The sequence below is a fragment of the Labeo rohita genome, chromosome 25 (genome assembly GCF_022985175.1).
Source record: "Labeo rohita strain BAU-BD-2019 chromosome 25, IGBB_LRoh.1.0, whole genome shotgun sequence".
Taxonomy (NCBI): domain Eukaryota; kingdom Metazoa; phylum Chordata; class Actinopteri; order Cypriniformes; family Cyprinidae; genus Labeo; species Labeo rohita.
The window spans coordinates 12880453-12900661 of NC_066893.1; the positions used below are offsets into that span (position 1 = coordinate 12880453).

The window sequence follows — 20209 nt, forward strand, 5'->3', positions numbered from 1 at the left end:
GAATTGTATGATTTAAACAATTGAGAGAAATAAATTTAGAATTGTGAGAACTTGCAATTCTGACTTTTTCCTCGCAAGTGCGTGTTTATATATCTCAATTCTGACTTTCATCTCGCAATTCTGACTTTTTCTTAGAATTGTGAGATATAAACTCGCAATTGCGAGTTATAAAGTTCAGTTTTGAGGGGAAAAAAGACTTCTCAGAATTGCGAGTTTATATCACAATTCTGATTTAACTCGCAATTGCGTGTTATAAAGTATATGATATATATGATATGACGTTAACACAAAATTCTGAAAAAAAAAGTCACAATTGTGAGATATAAACTCGTAATTCTGACTTCATAACTTACAATTGCTAGTTTATATCACACAAAGCTGAGAAAAAACAGAATTGTGAGTTTATATCTTAATTCTGGCTTTATAGCTTGCAATTCTAAATTTATATCATAATTCTAACGAAAAAAATCAGAATTGTGAGTTTGTATCATGCAGTTGTAAGAAAAAACAATCAAAATTGCAAGATGTAAACTCGCAATTGGTAGGGGAAAAAAAAGTCTGAATTGTGTAGAAAAAAAAAAAAGGTTTACATTACCTTTTTTATTTTTTATTCAGTGGCAGAAATGGGCCTCCATAAAAAAACTGGAGTAATGATGCTGCATTTTTCAAATTTTTATTTTTATTTTTTTGGATCAAATAAATGCAGTTTTGAGCATACAAGACAGTTTCATTTGAAACATTATTATAACTTTATAACTCACAACTGCCAGTTTGTATTATGCAACTTGGAGAAAAAAAGTCAGAATTGTGAGTTTATATCAATTCTGACTTTATAACTCGCAATTGCTAGTTTAAATCACAATTCTAAGAAAAAAAGTCAGAATTGCGAGTTTGTATCACGCAGTTCTAAGAAAAACAATCAAACTTGCAAGATACAACCCAGAGTAATGATGCTGAATTTTTCAAATTTGGATTTATTTATTTTTTTTTTTTTTTGGATCAAATAAATGCAGCTTTGATGAGCATACAAGACAGTTTCATTTGAAACATTAGAAAACTCCCCCAAACTTTCAAACATGGCATTATTCAGAACTGGGATATGTAAACTTGCAATTGCAAGAAAAAAAAGTCACATTTCTCGCAGTTCTGACTTCATAACTCGCAATTGCGAATTTAAATTGCAAATCTGAGAAAACAACCTGAACTGTGAGTTTTTATCTTGCAATTTTGACTTTATTTCTCAGAATTGTGAGTTAATGTCTCGCGATTCCGACTTTATAACTCGCAATTGCAAGTTCGTCAGAATAGCGAGTTTATTTCTTAGAATTGTTTCGCAGTTGTGACTTTATAACTCACAACTGCCAGTTTGTATTATGTAACTTGGAGAAAAAAAGTCAGAATTGCAAGTTTATATCAATTCTGACTTTATAACTCGCAATTGCGAGTTTAAATCACAATTCTAAGAAAAAAAGTCAGAATTGCGAGTTTGTATCACGCAGTTCTAAGAAAAACAATCAAAATTGCAAGATACAACCCAGAGTAATGATGCTGAATTTTTCAAATTTGGATTTATTTATTTATTTATTTTTTTGGATCAAATAAATGCAGCTTTGATGAGCATACAAGACAGTTTCATTTGAAACATTAGAAAACTCCCCCAAACTTTCAAACATGGCATTATTCAGAACTGGGATATGTAAACTTGCAATTCTAAGAAAAAAAGTCAGAATTGTGAGTTTGAAAAAAACAATCAAAATTGCAAGATACAACTCGCAATTGGTAGGAAAAAAAGTCTGAATTGTGAAAAAAAAAAAAAAAAACGGTTCAAATTATCTTTTTTATTTTTTATTCAGTGGTAGACATGGGCCTAGAGTAATGATGCTGAATTTTTCAAATTTGGATTTTTTTTTTTTTTGGATCAAATAAATGCAGCTTTGATGAGCATACAAGACAGTTTCATTTGAAACATTAGAAAACTCCCCCAAACTTTCAAACATGACATTATTCAGAACTGGGATATGTAAACTTGAAACTGCAAGAAAAAAAGTCACATTTCTCGCAGTTCTGACTTCATAACTCGCAATTGCGAATTTAAATTGCAAATCTGAGAAAACAGCCTGAATTATGAGTTTTTATCTTGCAATTTTGACTTTATAACTCGCAATTGCGAGTTTAAATCACAATTCTAAGAAAAAAAGTCAAAATTGTGAGTTTGTATCATGCAGTTCTAAGAAAAAAACAATCAAAATTGCAAGATACAACTCGCAATTGGTAGGGAAAAAAAGTCTGAATTGTGAAGAAAAAAAACGGTTCAAATTATCTTCTTTGTTTTTTATTCAGTGGTGGACATGGGCCTAGAGTAGTGATGCAGAATTTTTCAAATTTGGATTTTTTTATTTTTGGATCAAATAAATGCAGCTTTGATGAGCATACAAGACACCGTTTCATTTGAAACATTAGTAAACTCCCCCAAACTTTCAAACATGACATTGTGTACTAGTAAAAAAATGTCTTACAATATTCGTTTTTGATAGGTAGTAACTTGAGAAACTATGGTGTGTTACCGTGGTAATTTCTTGTCAGGAAAATCATCAATGCATCTAAGAATTACCGCAGTGTTTGTTGGAGTCTAGTCATGCAAATGTGTTGTTATTTTGAGCGCGCGTATAACAACGGCACGCGCACCCATACGAACGCTCCAGTTCCTGGAACAGTTGATAACGAGGAAGTGACAAAGAGGAAACGAGCGCAGGTTCCAGATCATTTCAACAGCCCAGTCGATGCCGTTTCATTCATGTAACAATATTATCTCGTCGTCTGGCCTCACGGTTATAGAGTCCAGACATTCAGAATCATAAACACGTATTTCAACCCTGAAATGATAAGAATGTCGTCGCCTGTGTGGACTTGTGCAACTGAGGAGAGGAAGCGGCGAAATCAATACAATAGACGTATACAACAGCGACCTCTACTGCACATAACAGTTTACCGCGTTCGATGTGTTTACTTTCAAAAAACGTTTTAAAAGCTAATGATACAATATATTTCATGATGTATTGTCCATATAAATAGCACATTCAAGCCTCATTTTACTTTTTGCGCCTGTATATAAAGTGTTTTTATTTGCATCTTGTTTTGCATAATTTGTTTTTATATGTATGTGTGCATTTTCACAGCATTACACTAAAGATGCAGATGGACTTTGTACCAGACTTATCAAACCTAAAATCATGGAGGGGACTGTGGCGGCCCAGGACGAGTTCTCGAGAAGTGAGATACTCATTGACTATACTCACACATAAATGTGTTGATTTATAGAGAATTCAATTCCTGCACGGGTTTAGGGTTTGTTTTATGAAAAAATATTTTAATAGCATCATTAATCTTCCTTCTCCACAGGTGGCTGGGCTCTGAATAGAAAAGAACTGAAGCTTATCCAGACTATTGGAAAAGGAGAGTTTGGAGGTACAGATGCATGCGTTTTTAACACCTAGATCATTAAATCTAAATTACTTTGGTTCAGGACCCAGATTTTACACGGTTTAGCTTATAAAAATGAACGCAAATATATTAATACCATCATAATTCTTCAGGACTGGCAAGTTTTACAAAAATATGGTGTTTTTGATTCTTAGATGTGATGGTTGGAGACTACCGAGGCAAGAAAGTAGCTGTGAAGTGTATCAAACATGATGCAACAGCGCAGGCCTTTGTTGCAGAGGCTTCTGTCATGACGTACGTCCTCCCCAACTGACAAGTCACTCAATTATCAAATATTCCTTTCGAATATCAAATGAGGCTTTTTATAGTTTTATGTTTAAATATCAATATTCACATTGACTGTTACAGGCAATTACGACATAATAACTTGGTACAGTTGCTGGGGGTGATCGTGGAAGAGAAGGGCAGCCTCTTCATCGTCACTGAGTATATGGCCAAGGTCAGTGACCCAAAGCTGTACAGTTGAGGTCAAACGTTTACATACACCTTGCAGAATCTACAAAACGTTAGTTATTTTACCAAAATAAGAGGGATCATACAAAATGCATTTTTTTTATTTAGTACTGACCTGAATGAGACATTTCACATTAAAGATGTTTACATATAGTCCACAGGAGAAAACAGTAAAAAAAAAAAAAAAAAAAAAAAAAAAAAAAAGACCCTGTTCAAAAGTTTACACCCCCTTGATTCTTAATACTGTGTTGTTACCTCAATGATCCACAGCTGTGTTTTTTTGGTTTAGTGATAGTTGTTCATGAGTCCCTTGTCCTGAACAGTTAAACTGACCGCCGTTTTTTCAGAAAAATCCTTCAGGTCCCACAAATTCTTTGGTTTTCAGCATTTTTGTATATTTGAACCCTTTCCAACAACAACTGTATGATTTTTGAGATCCATCTTTTGACACTGAGGACAACTGAGAGACTCATATGCAGATTATGACTATTACAGAAGGTTCAAACACTCACTGATGCTCCAGAAGGAAAAACGAGGCGTTAAAGGAGAAGTCCACTTCCAGAACAACAATTTACAAATAATTTACTTACCTCCTTGTCATCCACGACGTTCATGTCTTTCTTTCTTCAGTCGTAAAGAAATTATGTTTTTTGAGGAAAACATTTCAGCATTTTTCCCCATATAATGGACAATGGTGACCCAATTTTGAACTTCCAAAATGCAGTTTAAATGCTCCTGTTCATGACAGTTAGGGTATGTCGAAAAACTCCCATCTCATATTCTCCCTCAACTTCAAAATTGCCCTATATCGCTGTTTTAACTTTTTTGTTAAGGGTGTTTGATCTTTTTTGCATGTTCACTTTGCAAAGACTGCGTCGGTACTTCTGCAGCGATGTAGGAGGATTTTTAAATGATTTTTGAAGTTGAGGGAGAAAATACGGTCAGAGTTTTTAGACATACCCTGTTTTGAGTTAGAATACACAGAGTTCAGGACTGCAAGACAAGATGAGCATTAGAGAATAAAAAGTATTTAAATTGTATTTTTTTTTAATGTAAATGTAAATAATGTAGATAAGACCCTTCTTCCTCGGCTGGGATCGTTTACAGCCGCATTTAGGATTGTTTGAAGCCGCATTTAAACTGCATTTTGGAAGTTCAAAATCGGGGCATCATTTTCCATTATATGGGGAAAAATGCTGAAATGTTTTCCTCAAAAAACATAATTTCTTTACGACTGAAGAAAGAAAGACATGAACATTGTGGATGACAAGGGGATGAGTAAATTATTTGTAAATTGTTGATCTGGAATTGGACTACTACTTTAAGAGCCTGGGGGGTGAAAACTTTTGAACAGAATAAAGATTTTTCTTATTTTGCCTAAATTTTTATATTTTTTCATTTAGTGCTTCCCTTCAGAAGCTACAGAAGATACTTACATGTTTCCCAGAAGACAAAATAAGTTAAATTTACACTGATTATTTAAATTCACTCTGGGCTTAATGCATACAGTCATTGTTGGAAAGGGTTCAAATACACAAAAATGCTGGAGAATTTGTGGGACCTGAAGGGTTTTTCTAAAGAACAACGGGCAGTTTAACTGTTCAAGACAAACGAGGGACTCATGAACAACTATCACTAAACAAAAAAAAACCCCACAGCATTCAAGAAACAACACAGTATGAAGAATCAAGTGTATGTAAACTTTTGAACAGGGTCATTTTTATAAATTCAACTATTATTTTCTCTTGTGGACTATATGTAAACATCTTTTATGTGAAATGTCTAGTTCAGGTCAGTACTAAATAAAAAATAATATGCGTTTTGTACGATCCCTCTTATTTTGGTAAAATAATAAACATTTCACAGATTCTGCAAGGTGTATGTAAACTTTTGACCTCAGCTGTATTTAATTTTGTCTTTATTTTAAGCATGATTTTAACATCTTAATTTCTGTTTTCAGGGTAGCTTAGTGGACTATTTGCGCTCTAGAGGACGCACTGTTATTGGTGGAGATCGTTTGATCAATTTCTCAATGTGAGTTTGTTATCATCACATCTTTAATTTTTTTTAACCCTTGGCACTCATCCGTTTTCAAAATGGTTTCTTCATTTGTTGTCTATATTTTTTAGGGATGTTTGCAAGGCGATGGAATATCTTGAGGCCAATAACTTTGTGCACAGGGATCTGGCAGCTCGTAACGTTTTAGTGTCAGAAGACAACATAGCAAAAGTCAGCGACTTTGGCCTTACCAAGGAAGCGTCATCTACTCAAGATACAGCCAAACTCCCGGTTAAATGGACTTCACCTGAGGCCTTGAGAGAGAAGGTGTGTTGTCTGCTTTTGCGTTAATATATTTGAACAGAGACATTTTAAAAACATCCACTTATCTTTTTGTTATTTCTACCTGTCTGTCTGAAACAGGCGTTTTCCACTAAGTCAGATGTATGGAGCTATGGCATCTTACTGTGGGAGATCTATTCCTTTGGTCGGGTACCATATCCAAGAATTGTAAGTCATTTTCAAACCTTTTTTTTTGTTTTGTTTTACTTTTATGTTAAATTAAAGCTACTGAAATAAATAGGATATTGTAATAAATAATTTTTTTTATCTAAATGATGTAAACTTTAAAGCAGAAGCAAGAACAATAAAAAGTGCATGTCATGTTGTTGTTAATAATTAATAATTAATAATAATAAATCTGTACATTTCTATTTTGACCTGTAATACATCACCTTAAAGAAGAAACCTAACCAATCAAAATATTTTATTATTATTATTATTATTATTATTATTATTGTTATTATTAAAAGAAGAAACACTGGCAATAAAAAAAACTATATGAATTATAGTTTTTTAAATAATATTTATTATTATTATTATTTGTATTATTATTATTATTATTATTATATCCACATGAAAATCTGTACTTTTGTAGTACTGTATCTGTAATACAAATATTCGGCGTTGTTGTTGTTATAATTATTATTATCATAGTTTTATTAATAACCTAATTTAAAATAATGAAAATAAATGTTTACATTCAAGCCACCATAAAGAAGAAACATGGGCAATCAAGATACTGTATAAATTATATACTTTTAAAAAATTATTATTATAATACATAAAATAATAAAATATAAAATAAAATATAAAATAATTAATTATAATTTGAATCTAAATAAAATCAGTACATTTTTATTCTAAACTGTAATGTCACCTTAAAGCAGACACATAACCAATAAAAATACATTTTATTATTATTATTATTATTAATATTATTATAATTAATAACATAATTTAAAATAACTATAATAAATGTTTACATTCAAGCAGTTCACCAAAGAAACATGGCTAGTAAAAATACAGTACAAATAATAGTTTTAAAATTATTATTATTATTATTATTATTATATCCAAACAAAATAATGATCTAATTTCAATCTAAATAAAATCAGTACATTTTTATTCTAATCTGTAATAACAACAAAAAAAATCTTTTATTGGTTATGTTTGTGCTTTATTATTATTATTATTATTATTATTATTATATTATTAATAAATAATAATGACAACATTTAATAATATTACTATTAATAACTAAAATAGGGTATTAATACACAAGTCACTTCAAAGCAGAAATGTTACCAATAAAAATACATTTGTGATAATATAGTTTTTAAAAATATTATTATTATTACTGTTATATTATTATTATTATTATTATTATTATTATTATATCATTATAAATATCATTATAATTTTTGTTATTTAATATATTTGGTATTATTATTACTATTACACATTTTTTATTAAAATGATATTTATATTGAAAAAATCTAATAATAAATAAATAAGATATTATAATGTATACTTTTTAATACAAGTAGTATTTATCTGAGATATTTATATATTACTAATTACATGTGTAATGTTATTTCTATGTTAATTAAAAAATGTGAAGTTTTTTTGCAAGATTTCTGCACATACTGCATTATTTCTTATTCTACCAGTAGAGGACACTGTTGTCTTCCTCAGCACATTTTTCCTAAATCGCGGTGTCCTTCATCCTCTGTTCTCACAGCCTCTAAAGGAAGTTGTCCCGCGTGTAGAGAAGGGTTACAAGATGGACTCCCCAGACGGCTGCCCGGTGGTGGTGTACGACATCATGAAGCTGTGCTGGACTCTGGACCCTGTGGTGCGTCCCAGCTTCAGAGAACTGAGACAGAAACTTCAAGACATCATAGCCAAGGAACTGTACCGATAAAAGACACAAACTAAAGGAAAAAAATACCTTCACAGGACCATTCTCATACAATCTGACCAAAATCTACTCTTAAGCAGGGGAACTTGGAAAAAGCATCAGCAGAATCTTCTTTTGCAAGCGCACTCTTTTTTTTTTTTTTTTTTTGCATCGTTTTCTTAATTTTGGGGAGGCTGGCCTTCTCTACAACAACTCACCTCTTTTTGATTCTCAGCCTCCTCCGACACGTCCTCGCACGGCTCCCTTATTTTGGACTCACGACTAACATATAGCATTTCCTGCCCAAAAAAAAAGAGAAAAATCAGCTAATATCAGATAATAAATATTACAAGGAATGCTTTGTGACAAAACATTCATACAAACGTGTAACCAACAACAACAATTGGCACTTAGGGAGACCGTATGCTCATCCCAAACTGTTTTCCGTTCCAGTAGCCAATGAAATACACCAGAGAATCTTTCTACCATTTCACAGTGCCTTCACGCCGAAGTCTGTGTCGCCCCACAGCTTGTTTTTTTTTTTTTAATGCATTGTGTAGAAGCGCTTGAATTTCCTGCTGTCTTGCTCATCTTTTCAAACGCCTCAAAACATCCCGGAAAGGATGAATATAAACATTGTGGTCCTTTAAAAATAGACATGTGGCTTGGGTGAAAGCCTGATTGCTTTAATTAAAAATAAAAAATAATAATAAACCAGAGAAATCATACAAATTGAAATTTAAAAAATATTTGTGACTTAATTTTACGCTGTGCTTTACATATTTTGTTTCTTTGCTGCATATTTCAGATAAAATCATTCCATCTGAACAGTTTGATAAAAACGAAAGATAAAGACAAAAAAAATAAAAAGGCTGCCAAAAAGCTTTGAGAGTGTGTGTTGTGCCTTTAAATCTAACCATACGGTCTTTAATTTAACATAAAGGTCAGTCAAGGAAAGTCTAAATGCACCCAGAGAGGAAACGCGTCATCTTTATAAGATACCGCCTGTTTAGCGGCGTCCCAAACGGTTGTGACACGTGACAGATTTTCAGCATAAGGTTTTGACACACGTATGTGCAACGGTAATCATAATCCCGATGCCCTGCGGATGCGCTCGGCGCATGTCACGTGTTTTGGAAACGGCGTCACGACGTGATGTGGTAGGATGTGATAGGATTGTTCTCTGGTCTATCTATAGGATGCTGTGTTTCTCGTCAGCAACGTGATATCAAGAACAGGAAGATTCATGAGCGTGCAGTTACAATGTAATCTGAACCAATGAAATGCTGCTTTTGTGGTTTTCCGTGAAGGTGAATCTACCTTTGGTGAACAAAAGCGCTGGAATGGAAACATACTGTACCAACAAAGATTTCAATTCATTTCTTACACCGTAAGAAATCAACTTCTACTTGTGTAAATTATAACACAATTTGGAAACATTTCACTTCTTATTTCTGCAATATTTTAAGAAGATCTACTAGCAAACATTGTTACTTCTGCTAGCAAATGAATCAAATAAAATGAATATTCAAAAAATAAGATATTAATATTAATATAATTATACAATTATATATACAAGACACTTAAAGGAAGAAACATGGCCAGTAAACATACTGTAATAATAATAATAATGTAGTTTTCTAAAACTGTTTTTATTATTACAAATAATAATAATCTAATTTAGAGCAAAATAGGATATTAAAATCAATACATTTTTTTTAAATGTCAAAAAAAAGAAAAATCAGCCAACAGAACTATTTAACATTTCTTATTTATAAAAAACGTATTGTTAAATCACCTTTGCATATTAAATTAGCATTGCTTAGTATTTTTCAAAACTATTTCCATTATATTTTTAATTCACATATTAAATACTATCACTTTTAAAATAATTGGTACAGATTTATGTATATTGTGTGTGTGTGTATGTGTGTATGTGTGTGTGTGTGTGTGTGTGTGTGTTGTAAAAATATATAGAGAGAGGTAGAGATTTCTATTTCTAGTTAATTTTATTGCATGCAAATTTATAATTAAATTTTAAAAATGCATATTTGCATGGCATTATAAATACTCAATGTAAAAATACAAATTTTGTAATATTGGTAGAGAAAATAGTTTAAAAATTAGTTTAAAAAAATTGTGTATGTTAATTTCTATCACATTTGAATTTTTTTCTATTTCTAATTGATTAATTTTCTGACATGCAAATTTACAGTTTAAAAGGGCATATTTGAATGTCATTAAAATACTTGATTTAAAAAAATTACATAAGTAGTTTTTATATTTGCAATTAATTTTATGACATTCAAAATAAAAAATTTTAATAATTGCTAGACATTTTAAAACGTGTGTGAGAGACAGAGAGATGCAAATTTATCATTAAAAATAAAAAATGCATGTCATTAAAAATATTCGATTTGAAACATTTTATTTTTATACTTGGTAGAGATGTAAAAAAAATGTGTTCAAATGTATATATCAAATTTTTAATTTTTTCTATATCTAATTAATTATTTTTATGATGTTATGACAAAATGCTTATTTGCATGTCATTAAAAAAATTTATTTAAAAAAGTTAAATGTATTTTTTATTTCTAATTAATTTTATGACATGCAAATATATAATTAAAAATACAAAATGCATAATTGCAAATCATTAGTTAATTTAATTCTTTTTTTTAAATAATTGGTAGACATTTGAAAAAGTCTATTTCTAATTAATTTTGACATGCTGATTTATAATTAAAAAACCTTTAAAATGCATATTTGCATGTCATCAAAATACTTGATTTAAAAAAAAAAAAAAAAAAATAAAATTTTTTTTCTATTTATATTTTGTAATTATTTTATGGCATGCAAATTTAGAATTAAAAAATAAAAATGCATATTTGCAAGTCATTAATTACACAATTTAAAATATACATATTTTTTAAATAATTGGTAGACATTTGAAAAAGTGTGTGTGTATGTGTGTGATGCAAATTTAAAATAAATTTTTAAAAAAATGCATATTTGCATATCATCAAAAATACCTGACATATATTGTCAACTTGACTGTACAAGTCATTTCAACTTTTAATTGCATTAAACCAACTTACAAGAAAATTTAATTGCTCATTTTGAGTTAATGTAAAAACATAAGTTGCCATGACTGACTGATCATATCATGTTTTACAGTGCATGTAAATATGCATATTGCATCAATGCATTTGGGAAATGAATATGCTCTTTAGTCCAGCTACTGGAACTCATTGCATATTATAATAAGATTATACTTAATTTGCATAATTTAGCATAACACTGGTTTCATTTTTGATATTTCTTTTTACTTGAAAGGAAAAGGGAAATAAACCACCTGTAGTTCCTCCTCGTAAAAACCGAGCTCCCTTAAAATTCTTCTTCAAACTTCAAGCACACAAGCTTCCCTGTTCAACAAGGAAGAATGAGGTAAGTCGGGGAGACGGGACTTCAGCTTCACCCCCCTCGGGCGTCCTGTGTGCTTCACGCCAGAACGCTTGACTGTGGATGTCACCATGCATGTGTCACGATTTGCTCTGTTTGTGGCCTAGTTGGAAGACATTGCCAAGGGACAGTAAGAAGAGTTGAATTCAGCCTCTTCGTTTAAAGGAAATGATTGCGACCTCACGTTACGAGGGCAAAACCGAAATGATAACAGCAAACATTCGTAGCTTCAAACCATCCATGCCTAAACGCAGCAAGCAGTCAATAGCAGCAATGATTCGTATGTTTTCTTCAGAGTTCATGCGTTTGCCTGAAGAGAGCAACGTTAAGTGACATGCTAAGTTTGATTGTCTAAAATACCAAAGTTCCTCCAGCTGTAGGTTCGGAAGCGTCCGCGGTGCTCGTCAGCCCCCATTTACATCTCTCCCGTGACATTTGGGCTCAGGCCCGAATTCGGCCTTCACCCACGTCCAGCCTGAGGGAGCTCGAATGCCAGTGTGAATCCCAATCAACACTAGAAGTGGAGTCCTCGAGATGCTTGCGTTTATGACAGTCTCCTTCTTATGCAAAATGCATCTCTCCGCTGTTTGCATTTTGGCCAGAAATGTGCCTCATGAAGGGTACATGAGTACAGTGATTCAGAGTCCCGCTGAACAGGGAAGTGTCTTTGTCCTGGGCACTGCTTCAGGCGGGAGATGAACCTTCTCAATGCCCTGGCATTTATCTGAGGAATCACTGACCCTCATACACAACAAGTGTTGTAGATGGTTTGAAAGTGTTGTAGATGCTAAATGTAATTCAATATAGTCGCTTGTTCTTCACTGGACAAATGAGGACAAATCAGATTGCAGCTGGTCATGTTTAAAACATATATGATAATGGATTCAGTGCGGCGTCTCTGAATAAACTCTCATGTTATCAGAGATTTCCATCTGAAAGCAGTTGGATTCGGCGAGATGAATGTTCACAGCAAATGTAATTGTTAAAATTCCTCCAAATGCTACAAAGCAGTGACTCACCGGGTCTCTTTGGGAAAGGTCATCATATCATTCGAAGAGGACATTTAAACATGTTTAATTCATGTTTTCAGATGATTTGTCAATTTATCTAAACTATTTGGAGTTAGTAATGAAAAAATAATATTTAAAAAGCTTTACATACACACACACACACACAGCGCCAAATAGGAAAGATTCAGTAAAATCTGAATAATTTAAATGTAAATTGTGCATATATAGAAGTAAATCAGAATATATATTTAGAAATCAGAATATAGTTACAATTCTCAATAAGTAAATCAGAATATATATATATATATATATATATAGTTATTATTATATAGTTATATAGTTATTATTCTGAATATATAGAGGTAAATCAATATATTTATAAATCTGAATATATATTTAAAAACCTGAATATATAGAGGTAAATCAGAATACATTCTGAATATATAAAGAAAATCTGAATAATATATATATATATATATATAATCAGAATATATAATTATAATTCTGCATATATAGAACTAAATCAGTATAGTTATAATTCTGAATATATAAAGTAAATCAGAATATATATATATATATAATCAGAATATATAATTATAATTCTGAATATATAATTATAATTCTGCATATATAGAACTAAATCAGTATAGTTATAATTCTGAATATATAAAGTAAATCAGAATAGTTATAATTCTGAATATATAGAAGTAAATCAGAATATATATTTAGAAATCTGAATATATATAAATCTGAACATATAAATGTCAATCAGAACATATAGTTATAATTCTGAACATATAGGTGTAAATCAGAATATATATGTAAATCTGAATATATAGCTATAATTCTGAATATATAGAGGTAAATCAGTATATTTATAAATCTGAGTATATAAATTTGAATATATGTTTATAAATCTGAATATATAGAAGTAAATCAGAATATATAAAGTAAATCATAATATATATATATATATATATATAATCAGAATATATAATTATAATTCTGAATATATAGAAGTAAATCAGAATATATAGTTATAAATCTGAATACATATCTGAATATATCTGAATATAAGTCTGAATATATAGATACAAATTGTAATACAAAAATGTAGATTATGAATATATAGTTTTAAGTCTGAATGTATAAATGTAAATTGTGAATATGTACTTATAATTCTGAATATATACATGAAAGTTGCAATATACAGATACTGTATAAGAATATCTGAATATATGGATAAAAAAAATGTAATTTATTAATGCAAATCATGAATATATGTATAGATGTTAATCTGAATATATAACTGAAGGTCTGAATAAATAGAATTAAATCCAAAAATATAGTTTGAATATAGAAATGTACATTGTTAATATATAGTTATTATTCTGACTATAAAATTGTAAATCAGAATGTATATTTATAAAATCTTGATTATATAAATGCAAATATGAAAATATAATCTACATAAATCTCAACATAAATACAGCTTTATTATTAGGCATGTCAATATAGGCAGATGTTGTTATTGCTTTATAATTGCTTTTTTAAATGAAAACATTATGTCTAAATTTTGATGTACATACATACACACACACATATATATATGTATATATATATAATTCTGAATACATAAAGTATATATATTTTTGATAAACTTTTATAAATATATATTTCATAACATTTCCTTACATATACTCAGACATACAACTATTATAGACTATATAAACACATACACACATTAATACATTAATAATGTTACTATTTTTATTTTTATTTAGCATGGTTAGAGGTCAAAACTAATATTTGTACATAGTCATTATACTTAAAATATGAATATAAATTGAAAATTGATTTAATTGTTTTATTATATATTTTATATTCCGATATTATTATAATGATGATAATAAATTAATAAATTAAAATAAAAACATAAAAATATTAATGTGTTATTATATTAATATGTCATATATTGACCTCCACCATCTTTAAATAATTATATTTAATATATATTTCATTCATTTTAAAGCAGGCAGGCAAGTAAAACAGACTTTTGTATGTGATATATTAACAGTACAGTTTAGCTTAAGGTATCAGTTAGCATAAATTTGTATATATAATTTATATGAATAAATATTTATTACAAATTTTCCTACAGCCGTAAGACTGTACACAATCTTATCAGCATAGAGGTATAAATCACAGAGCCTAACGCTGTATGTAATACAATTAGTTGACAGACTGAGGTGTTTCACTTGAGCAGTCCTGTGATTTGCTCGACACAGGAGAGAAGTGACAGTGGCGGCTCATCGTTACTCACACTGACTCAACAACAAGCCCACAGGCCGTCATTAATAGAGTCTCAAACACACAAACTAAACCAATAAAAGGATCTTCTGTTCGCAAACGTCTTCTGACACGTAAAATCTGTTAAAATCAATTTGATTGGAAGTAATCAATTTCGGTATACTGTCGCTATAGTATAACCATGCTGTACTTGTGACATATTTTATATTAGTTTTTCTTCAAGTGTATGTACTGTTTGCATGTCTGTTTGTCAGCATTATTGTCTCTACATGTAAGTGCTCTGAAACTGAGCTTCATCACAGCATTTCGCAGCGCACTGAACCTTGTGTAAACTGTGTAAATGAAAAAATAACTTAATCTTGGCAACATATTGTAAAAAGTATTGTGAACTATGTACTGTGCACTCTAAAAACTAGCATACTAGGTAGTGTGTGCCACAAACACATAACAAACTGCACATTTTAGAGGCTGTTGTGCACTAAATAGTGTCCACAACAAAACACTGCAGTAGGTAGTGTGAACTAGGCCATGTTATAGGATTTTATGAAAGAATAAACACATCAGATATGTGACCCTGGACCACAAAACCAGTCGTAAGTAGCACGGGTATATTTGCAGCAATCGACAACAATGCACTGTGTGGGTCAAATGTATCGATTGTTCTTTTATGGCAAAAATCATATTGAGTAAAGATCATGTTCCATGAAGATATTTTGTACATTTCCTACCGTAAATATATCAAAACGTAATTTCTGATTAGTAATATACATTGCCAAGAACTTCATGTACTCACTGTCACAACAAAATGACCCAAAAGTATTTATTTGTCTTCAAAAACTTAAGCAGTCAGCCGTTCACCGGCCAAAAGGGCATTCGCAGTACTGGAGGTAAACTCAGGGAAAAAACAGGAACAAAATAAAAAAACTTGGAGGGAGAGCAGTCCCGGGCAGCAGGGCGAGGGGCGACAACCTAGGCGGTACTGTTAGGTCCAGAGGGTAGAGTCCGGAGGAGAAAGAACAGCAAGTGGCAAGCAACTGGGAGGCTTGACAAAACACTGGTCAACAGCTTGACAAGACACGACTAGACAAAACCAAAAGGATTGATCCAGAAAGAGCTTTAGGTTCTCAGACAGATCGGTAGTGAAGCACGATAATCTGGCAAAAAGCCTAGGAACATGCAGAGAGAAATAGGATGAGAAATCAGCGCAAAGAGGGAAAAGGTGCCATCCCAATCAGCGCAAGCTAGTCTAGGATGGGAGCGCAAGAGAAAGAACAGACACACACCCCCTTGTCATCCAAGATGTTCATGTCTTTCTTTCTTCAGTTGTACAGAAATTGTTTTTTTAAGGAAAACATTTCAGGATTTTTCTCCATATAATGGACTGATATGGTGCCCCGAGTTTGAATTTCCCAAATGTAGTTTAAATCAGCTTCAAACGATCTTAAATGCGGTAATAAACGATCCCAGCCAAGGAAGAAGGGTCTTATCCAGTGAAACGATTGGTTATTTTCATAAAAATAATACAATTTATATACTTTTTTTAATGTCAAACGCTCATCTTGTCTTGCTCTTCCCAACCTCTGTTTTTTTTTCCTGTTCATAATAGTTAGGGTATGTCAAAAAACTCCCATCTCATGTTCTCCCTCAACTTCAAAATTGTCCTATATCACTGTTTTACATTTTTGGTACAAGTGTTTGATCTTCTTTGCATGTTCACTTTGCAAAGACTGGGTCGGTACTTCTGCAGCGATGTAGGATGATTTTGAAATGATTATTGAAGTTGAGGAAGAAAATACGATCTGAGTTTTTCAACATACCCTAACTGTCTTGAGCCAGAATACACAGAGTTCAGGGAGAGCAAGACAAGACGAGCGTTTGACAGTAAAAAGTATTTAAATTGTATTTCTTTAATGTTTCATAAGATAAGACCCTTCTTCCTCGGCTGGGATCGTTTACAACTGCATTTGGGATTGTTTGAAGCCACATTTAAACTGCATTTTGGAAGTTCAAAATCGGGGCACCATAGCAGTCCATTATATGGAGAAAAAGCCTGGAACGTTTCCTCAGAAAACATAATTTCTTTACAACCTTGGATCTTGGATGACAAGGGGGTGAGTACATTTTATGTAAATTGTTGTTCTGGAAGTGGACTTCTCCTTTAAAGGTGATTTTCTCAATATTTCGATTTTTTGCACCCTCAGATTCCAGATTTTCAAATAGTTGTACAAATCATACATCAGTGGAAAGCTTATTTATTCAGCTTTCACGTGATGTATAAATCTCAATTTTAGAAAATGGACACTTATGACTGGTTTTGTGGTCCAGGGTCACATATGTCTCCACAACACGTGTATACACACTATCTATATATATATATATATATATATATATATATGTGTGTGTGTGTGTGTGTGTGTGTGTGTGTGTGTACTTGTTTTTGCTACATTGTGGGGACCAAATGTCCCCACAAGGATAGTAAAACTTGAATTTTTTGACATTGTGGGGACCGGCCTGCAGTCCCCACAATGTTAAAAAATGATTAGAAATAGTAAATGATGTTTATCTGAAAGTGTAACGATCCAAACATGTTTTTTGTGAGGGCTAGGTTTAGGGTTGGGTTAGGGGATAGACAATATCGTTTGGTCAGTTGAAAAACTATATAAGTCAAAGGAAAGTCCCCACAATTCACAAAAACAAACGTGTGTGTGTGTGTGTGTGTGTATTTATGCATTTAAGCGCTACAGTTAGCACTGTAGGATTTTGTGAGGTAAAAGTGGTTTGTAGAATGTAGCCTACAATATGTAATATCACGTCTCTGAGGCCGTCTCTAATACTTAATACTAAAGAGTGTATTAGCAACGTTTTTGAGCCTCACCTTCAGTCATGTAAGCAGAAGAGTCGTGAATCGTAAGTCCCGCGTTACTTGAGAGAGAGAGAGAGAGAGAGAGAGAGAGAGAGAGAGAGAGCGCTAATTCCTCCGCGTTGTTCAGGTTATGAATATTTACTGCTGAAACTTGAATTGAGCGGAAGAAAGCAAAATATCTACTTTCGTAGTCGCGTTTTGGTTTTCTTCTCAGGAGTCAGACGAGACATCAGAGAACAAGAGCGTCTTAAGTGACTGACATCCACAAAGCAGGCGATTTATATCTCTATTCTACAGAAAAACAATGTCTTTTATGTTAAAACACATGATAGGAGGGCAACTGAAGGATCTTACCGGGGGTCTTGGAGAAGAAAAAGCAGAAGGAGAAAAGTCAGAAGCTGCCGCGAAAGGAATGACACAAGAAGAGTTCGAGCAATATCAACAACAGTTGGCGGAGGAGAAGTAAGATTCCTCACTTTTATATCCTCAACTTTCTGTTTCTTTGGCTGTTTGGTCATGACCAAAATATATGATGTTAATTTTTTTATATGCATATATATTTTCCCTCCATTATTATTTTGTTTTGTAATAGCCAATGAATATAGTTGTATTTGTTTTTATAAATGTAATTAATTTTCAGACAATTATTGTATGTTTTATTTTAGTTTAGTTTTTTCAACAACAAATTCCACTTCATAAACGAACAAAGAATAAATAAACAAATAAATATAAATATATATATATATATATATATATATATATATATATAAACGTTCCAGACAAAGACACATGAATCATAAATTAGATCCTGGATGAATGTCACAATAATAATTATTTTTAAACATTAAACTCTTCTTTTAAACCCTCCGATTTGGATTTAACACACAAAATGCGCAGTCATTTGTTCAAATGTAATACAAGGAGATTTAGAGAAGGTCAATGTTTATCTCCATCTTCCTGTATTTCTGTGGTTTAATCAATACTTCATGTCACCTTGCTCTCCAGATCCATGTTTCTCTGGTTTGGCATTGAGGACAGTGACTCCTCTGGAGAAACGCATATGCAGCTGTTTTTCTTCCTTTATGTGCATTTTCCTGTGGCGTCGTATTACATTGTCCTAGACACAAAAAAGAAAAAAATGAACACTGAACAAAATTTTATATTGAATCATGTTTATGCAAAATAATTAATTTAGAAAATAACATCATATTTATTTATTTTTTAATAATTTAGTTTATATACTTTTTTAAAATGTGATTTATTTATATTTAATTGTATTTGTTTTATATATTTTTTTATTTAAAAATAAAAAAAAGTTTTAAGTTCTTTTTGTTTTAAACCAGCTTTTATTTTCCCACTCTATAGGATGGAGCGGGATGCCAGCTTTGCCCAAAAGAAAGCTGAGCGAGCCACAGTCAGGAGCCACTTCAGAGAAAAATATCGTCTTCCAAAAGTAAACATCACTTTTTAAAATGCACTATATAAAACACTGTAATTTGTTATTTTAACTACTATTTTTTATTAACAGAGCGAACTGGATGACACGCAAATTCAGGCTGCGGCCGATGACGTGGAGTTGCCCACAGAGCTGGCCAAGATGATCGCCGAAGACAACCAGGAGGAGGAGCACAAACAGTCCGTCCTGGGTCAGCTGACCAATATTCAGAACGTAGATATTGACCAGCTAAAAGAAAAGGCCCAGTCTACCATTGAAGACCTTAAACAGTCTGCTGAAAAGTGTGAGGTCATGTAATACACAAGCACCACAGAGCTGGACTGCTGATTGAGGATCAGATGTTTCCTGATATATAATATAGAGAATAAATCTGATCCATAAATAGCATACCTATAACAAAATACAAGCTCCTACCCAAAGCCAAGCAATGACATATAAATTTGAAGTGTGTTTGTTGATATCGCAAATAATGTTTGCTATACACCGTATACCCCACATGCATTATCATAATTGTGGTTAAAGGCAATAATTATCAGTTCATAACTGTTTACTTCTTGTCCTTCAGTGTGTAAAATGTTAAAACATACAAATTAGCCCAAAAAAATACAAAATACAGTATTCCAGTCTGCTAAATGCATATTTATAATATGTATAATATGTATTATGAATGTTATGTATAAAATACAAAATTGTTTAAATTATACATAAATAACAATGTATTTGCTCCTTTTTATGTACTCAATATATTGATGTATTTATGTGCAGTGTGTATATAAAACATACAATGTTGTTTTTTATGAACACAAATATAAACTTGTGAACAGTCATTGTTTATTTCTCTTATTTAAGGTCAATGTTATTATCATTTGAAATATAATAAAAGTTCATTAAAATAAAATATTACAAACTTAAAC

General features: G+C 31.6%; 2 protein-coding genes across 3 annotated transcripts in view; both read left to right on the plus strand.

The window, feature by feature from the left end:
* csk (C-terminal Src kinase) overlaps nt 1-8355 on the plus strand; it is a 34102-nt gene extending 25747 nt beyond the window's left edge. For both annotated transcript variants that reach the window (XM_051099729.1, XM_051099730.1), the window contains exons 6-13: nt 3177-3270; nt 3400-3465; nt 3636-3735; nt 3850-3940; nt 5915-5988; nt 6084-6279; nt 6376-6462; nt 8036-8355. In XM_051099729.1, coding sequence (XP_050955686.1) covers nt 3177-3270; nt 3400-3465; nt 3636-3735; nt 3850-3940; nt 5915-5988; nt 6084-6279; nt 6376-6462; nt 8036-8218 — 891 coding nt within the window. In that variant the 3' untranslated portion in view covers nt 8219-8355. The remainder of the gene's footprint in view (nt 1-3176; nt 3271-3399; nt 3466-3635; nt 3736-3849; nt 3941-5914; nt 5989-6083; nt 6280-6375; nt 6463-8035) is intronic.
* A 9586-nt stretch (nt 8356-17941) lies between these two features.
* cplx3a (complexin 3a) lies at nt 17942-20138 on the plus strand. The gene is made up of 3 exons (XM_051100007.1): nt 17942-18301; nt 19205-19292; nt 19368-20138. Exons 1-3 carry the CDS (start codon nt 18144-18146, stop codon nt 19590-19592), a joined length of 471 nt encoding a protein of 156 aa, XP_050955964.1. The 5' UTR covers nt 17942-18143; the 3' UTR covers nt 19593-20138.
* The last annotated feature ends 71 nt before the right edge of the window (nt 20139-20209 follow it).

Coding starts and splice junctions, on each gene's coding strand:
- cplx3a (XM_051100007.1), top strand. CDS start 18,144: ATGTCTTTTATGTTAAAACACATGATAGGAGGGCAACTGAAGGATCTT. Junction 18,302..19,204: donor CAACAGTTGGCGGAGGAGAA/GTAAGATTCCTC, acceptor CCCACTCTATAG/GATGGAGCGGGATGCCAGCT. Junction 19,293..19,367: donor AAAAATATCGTCTTCCAAAA/GTAAACATCACT, acceptor TTTTATTAACAG/AGCGAACTGGATGACACGCA.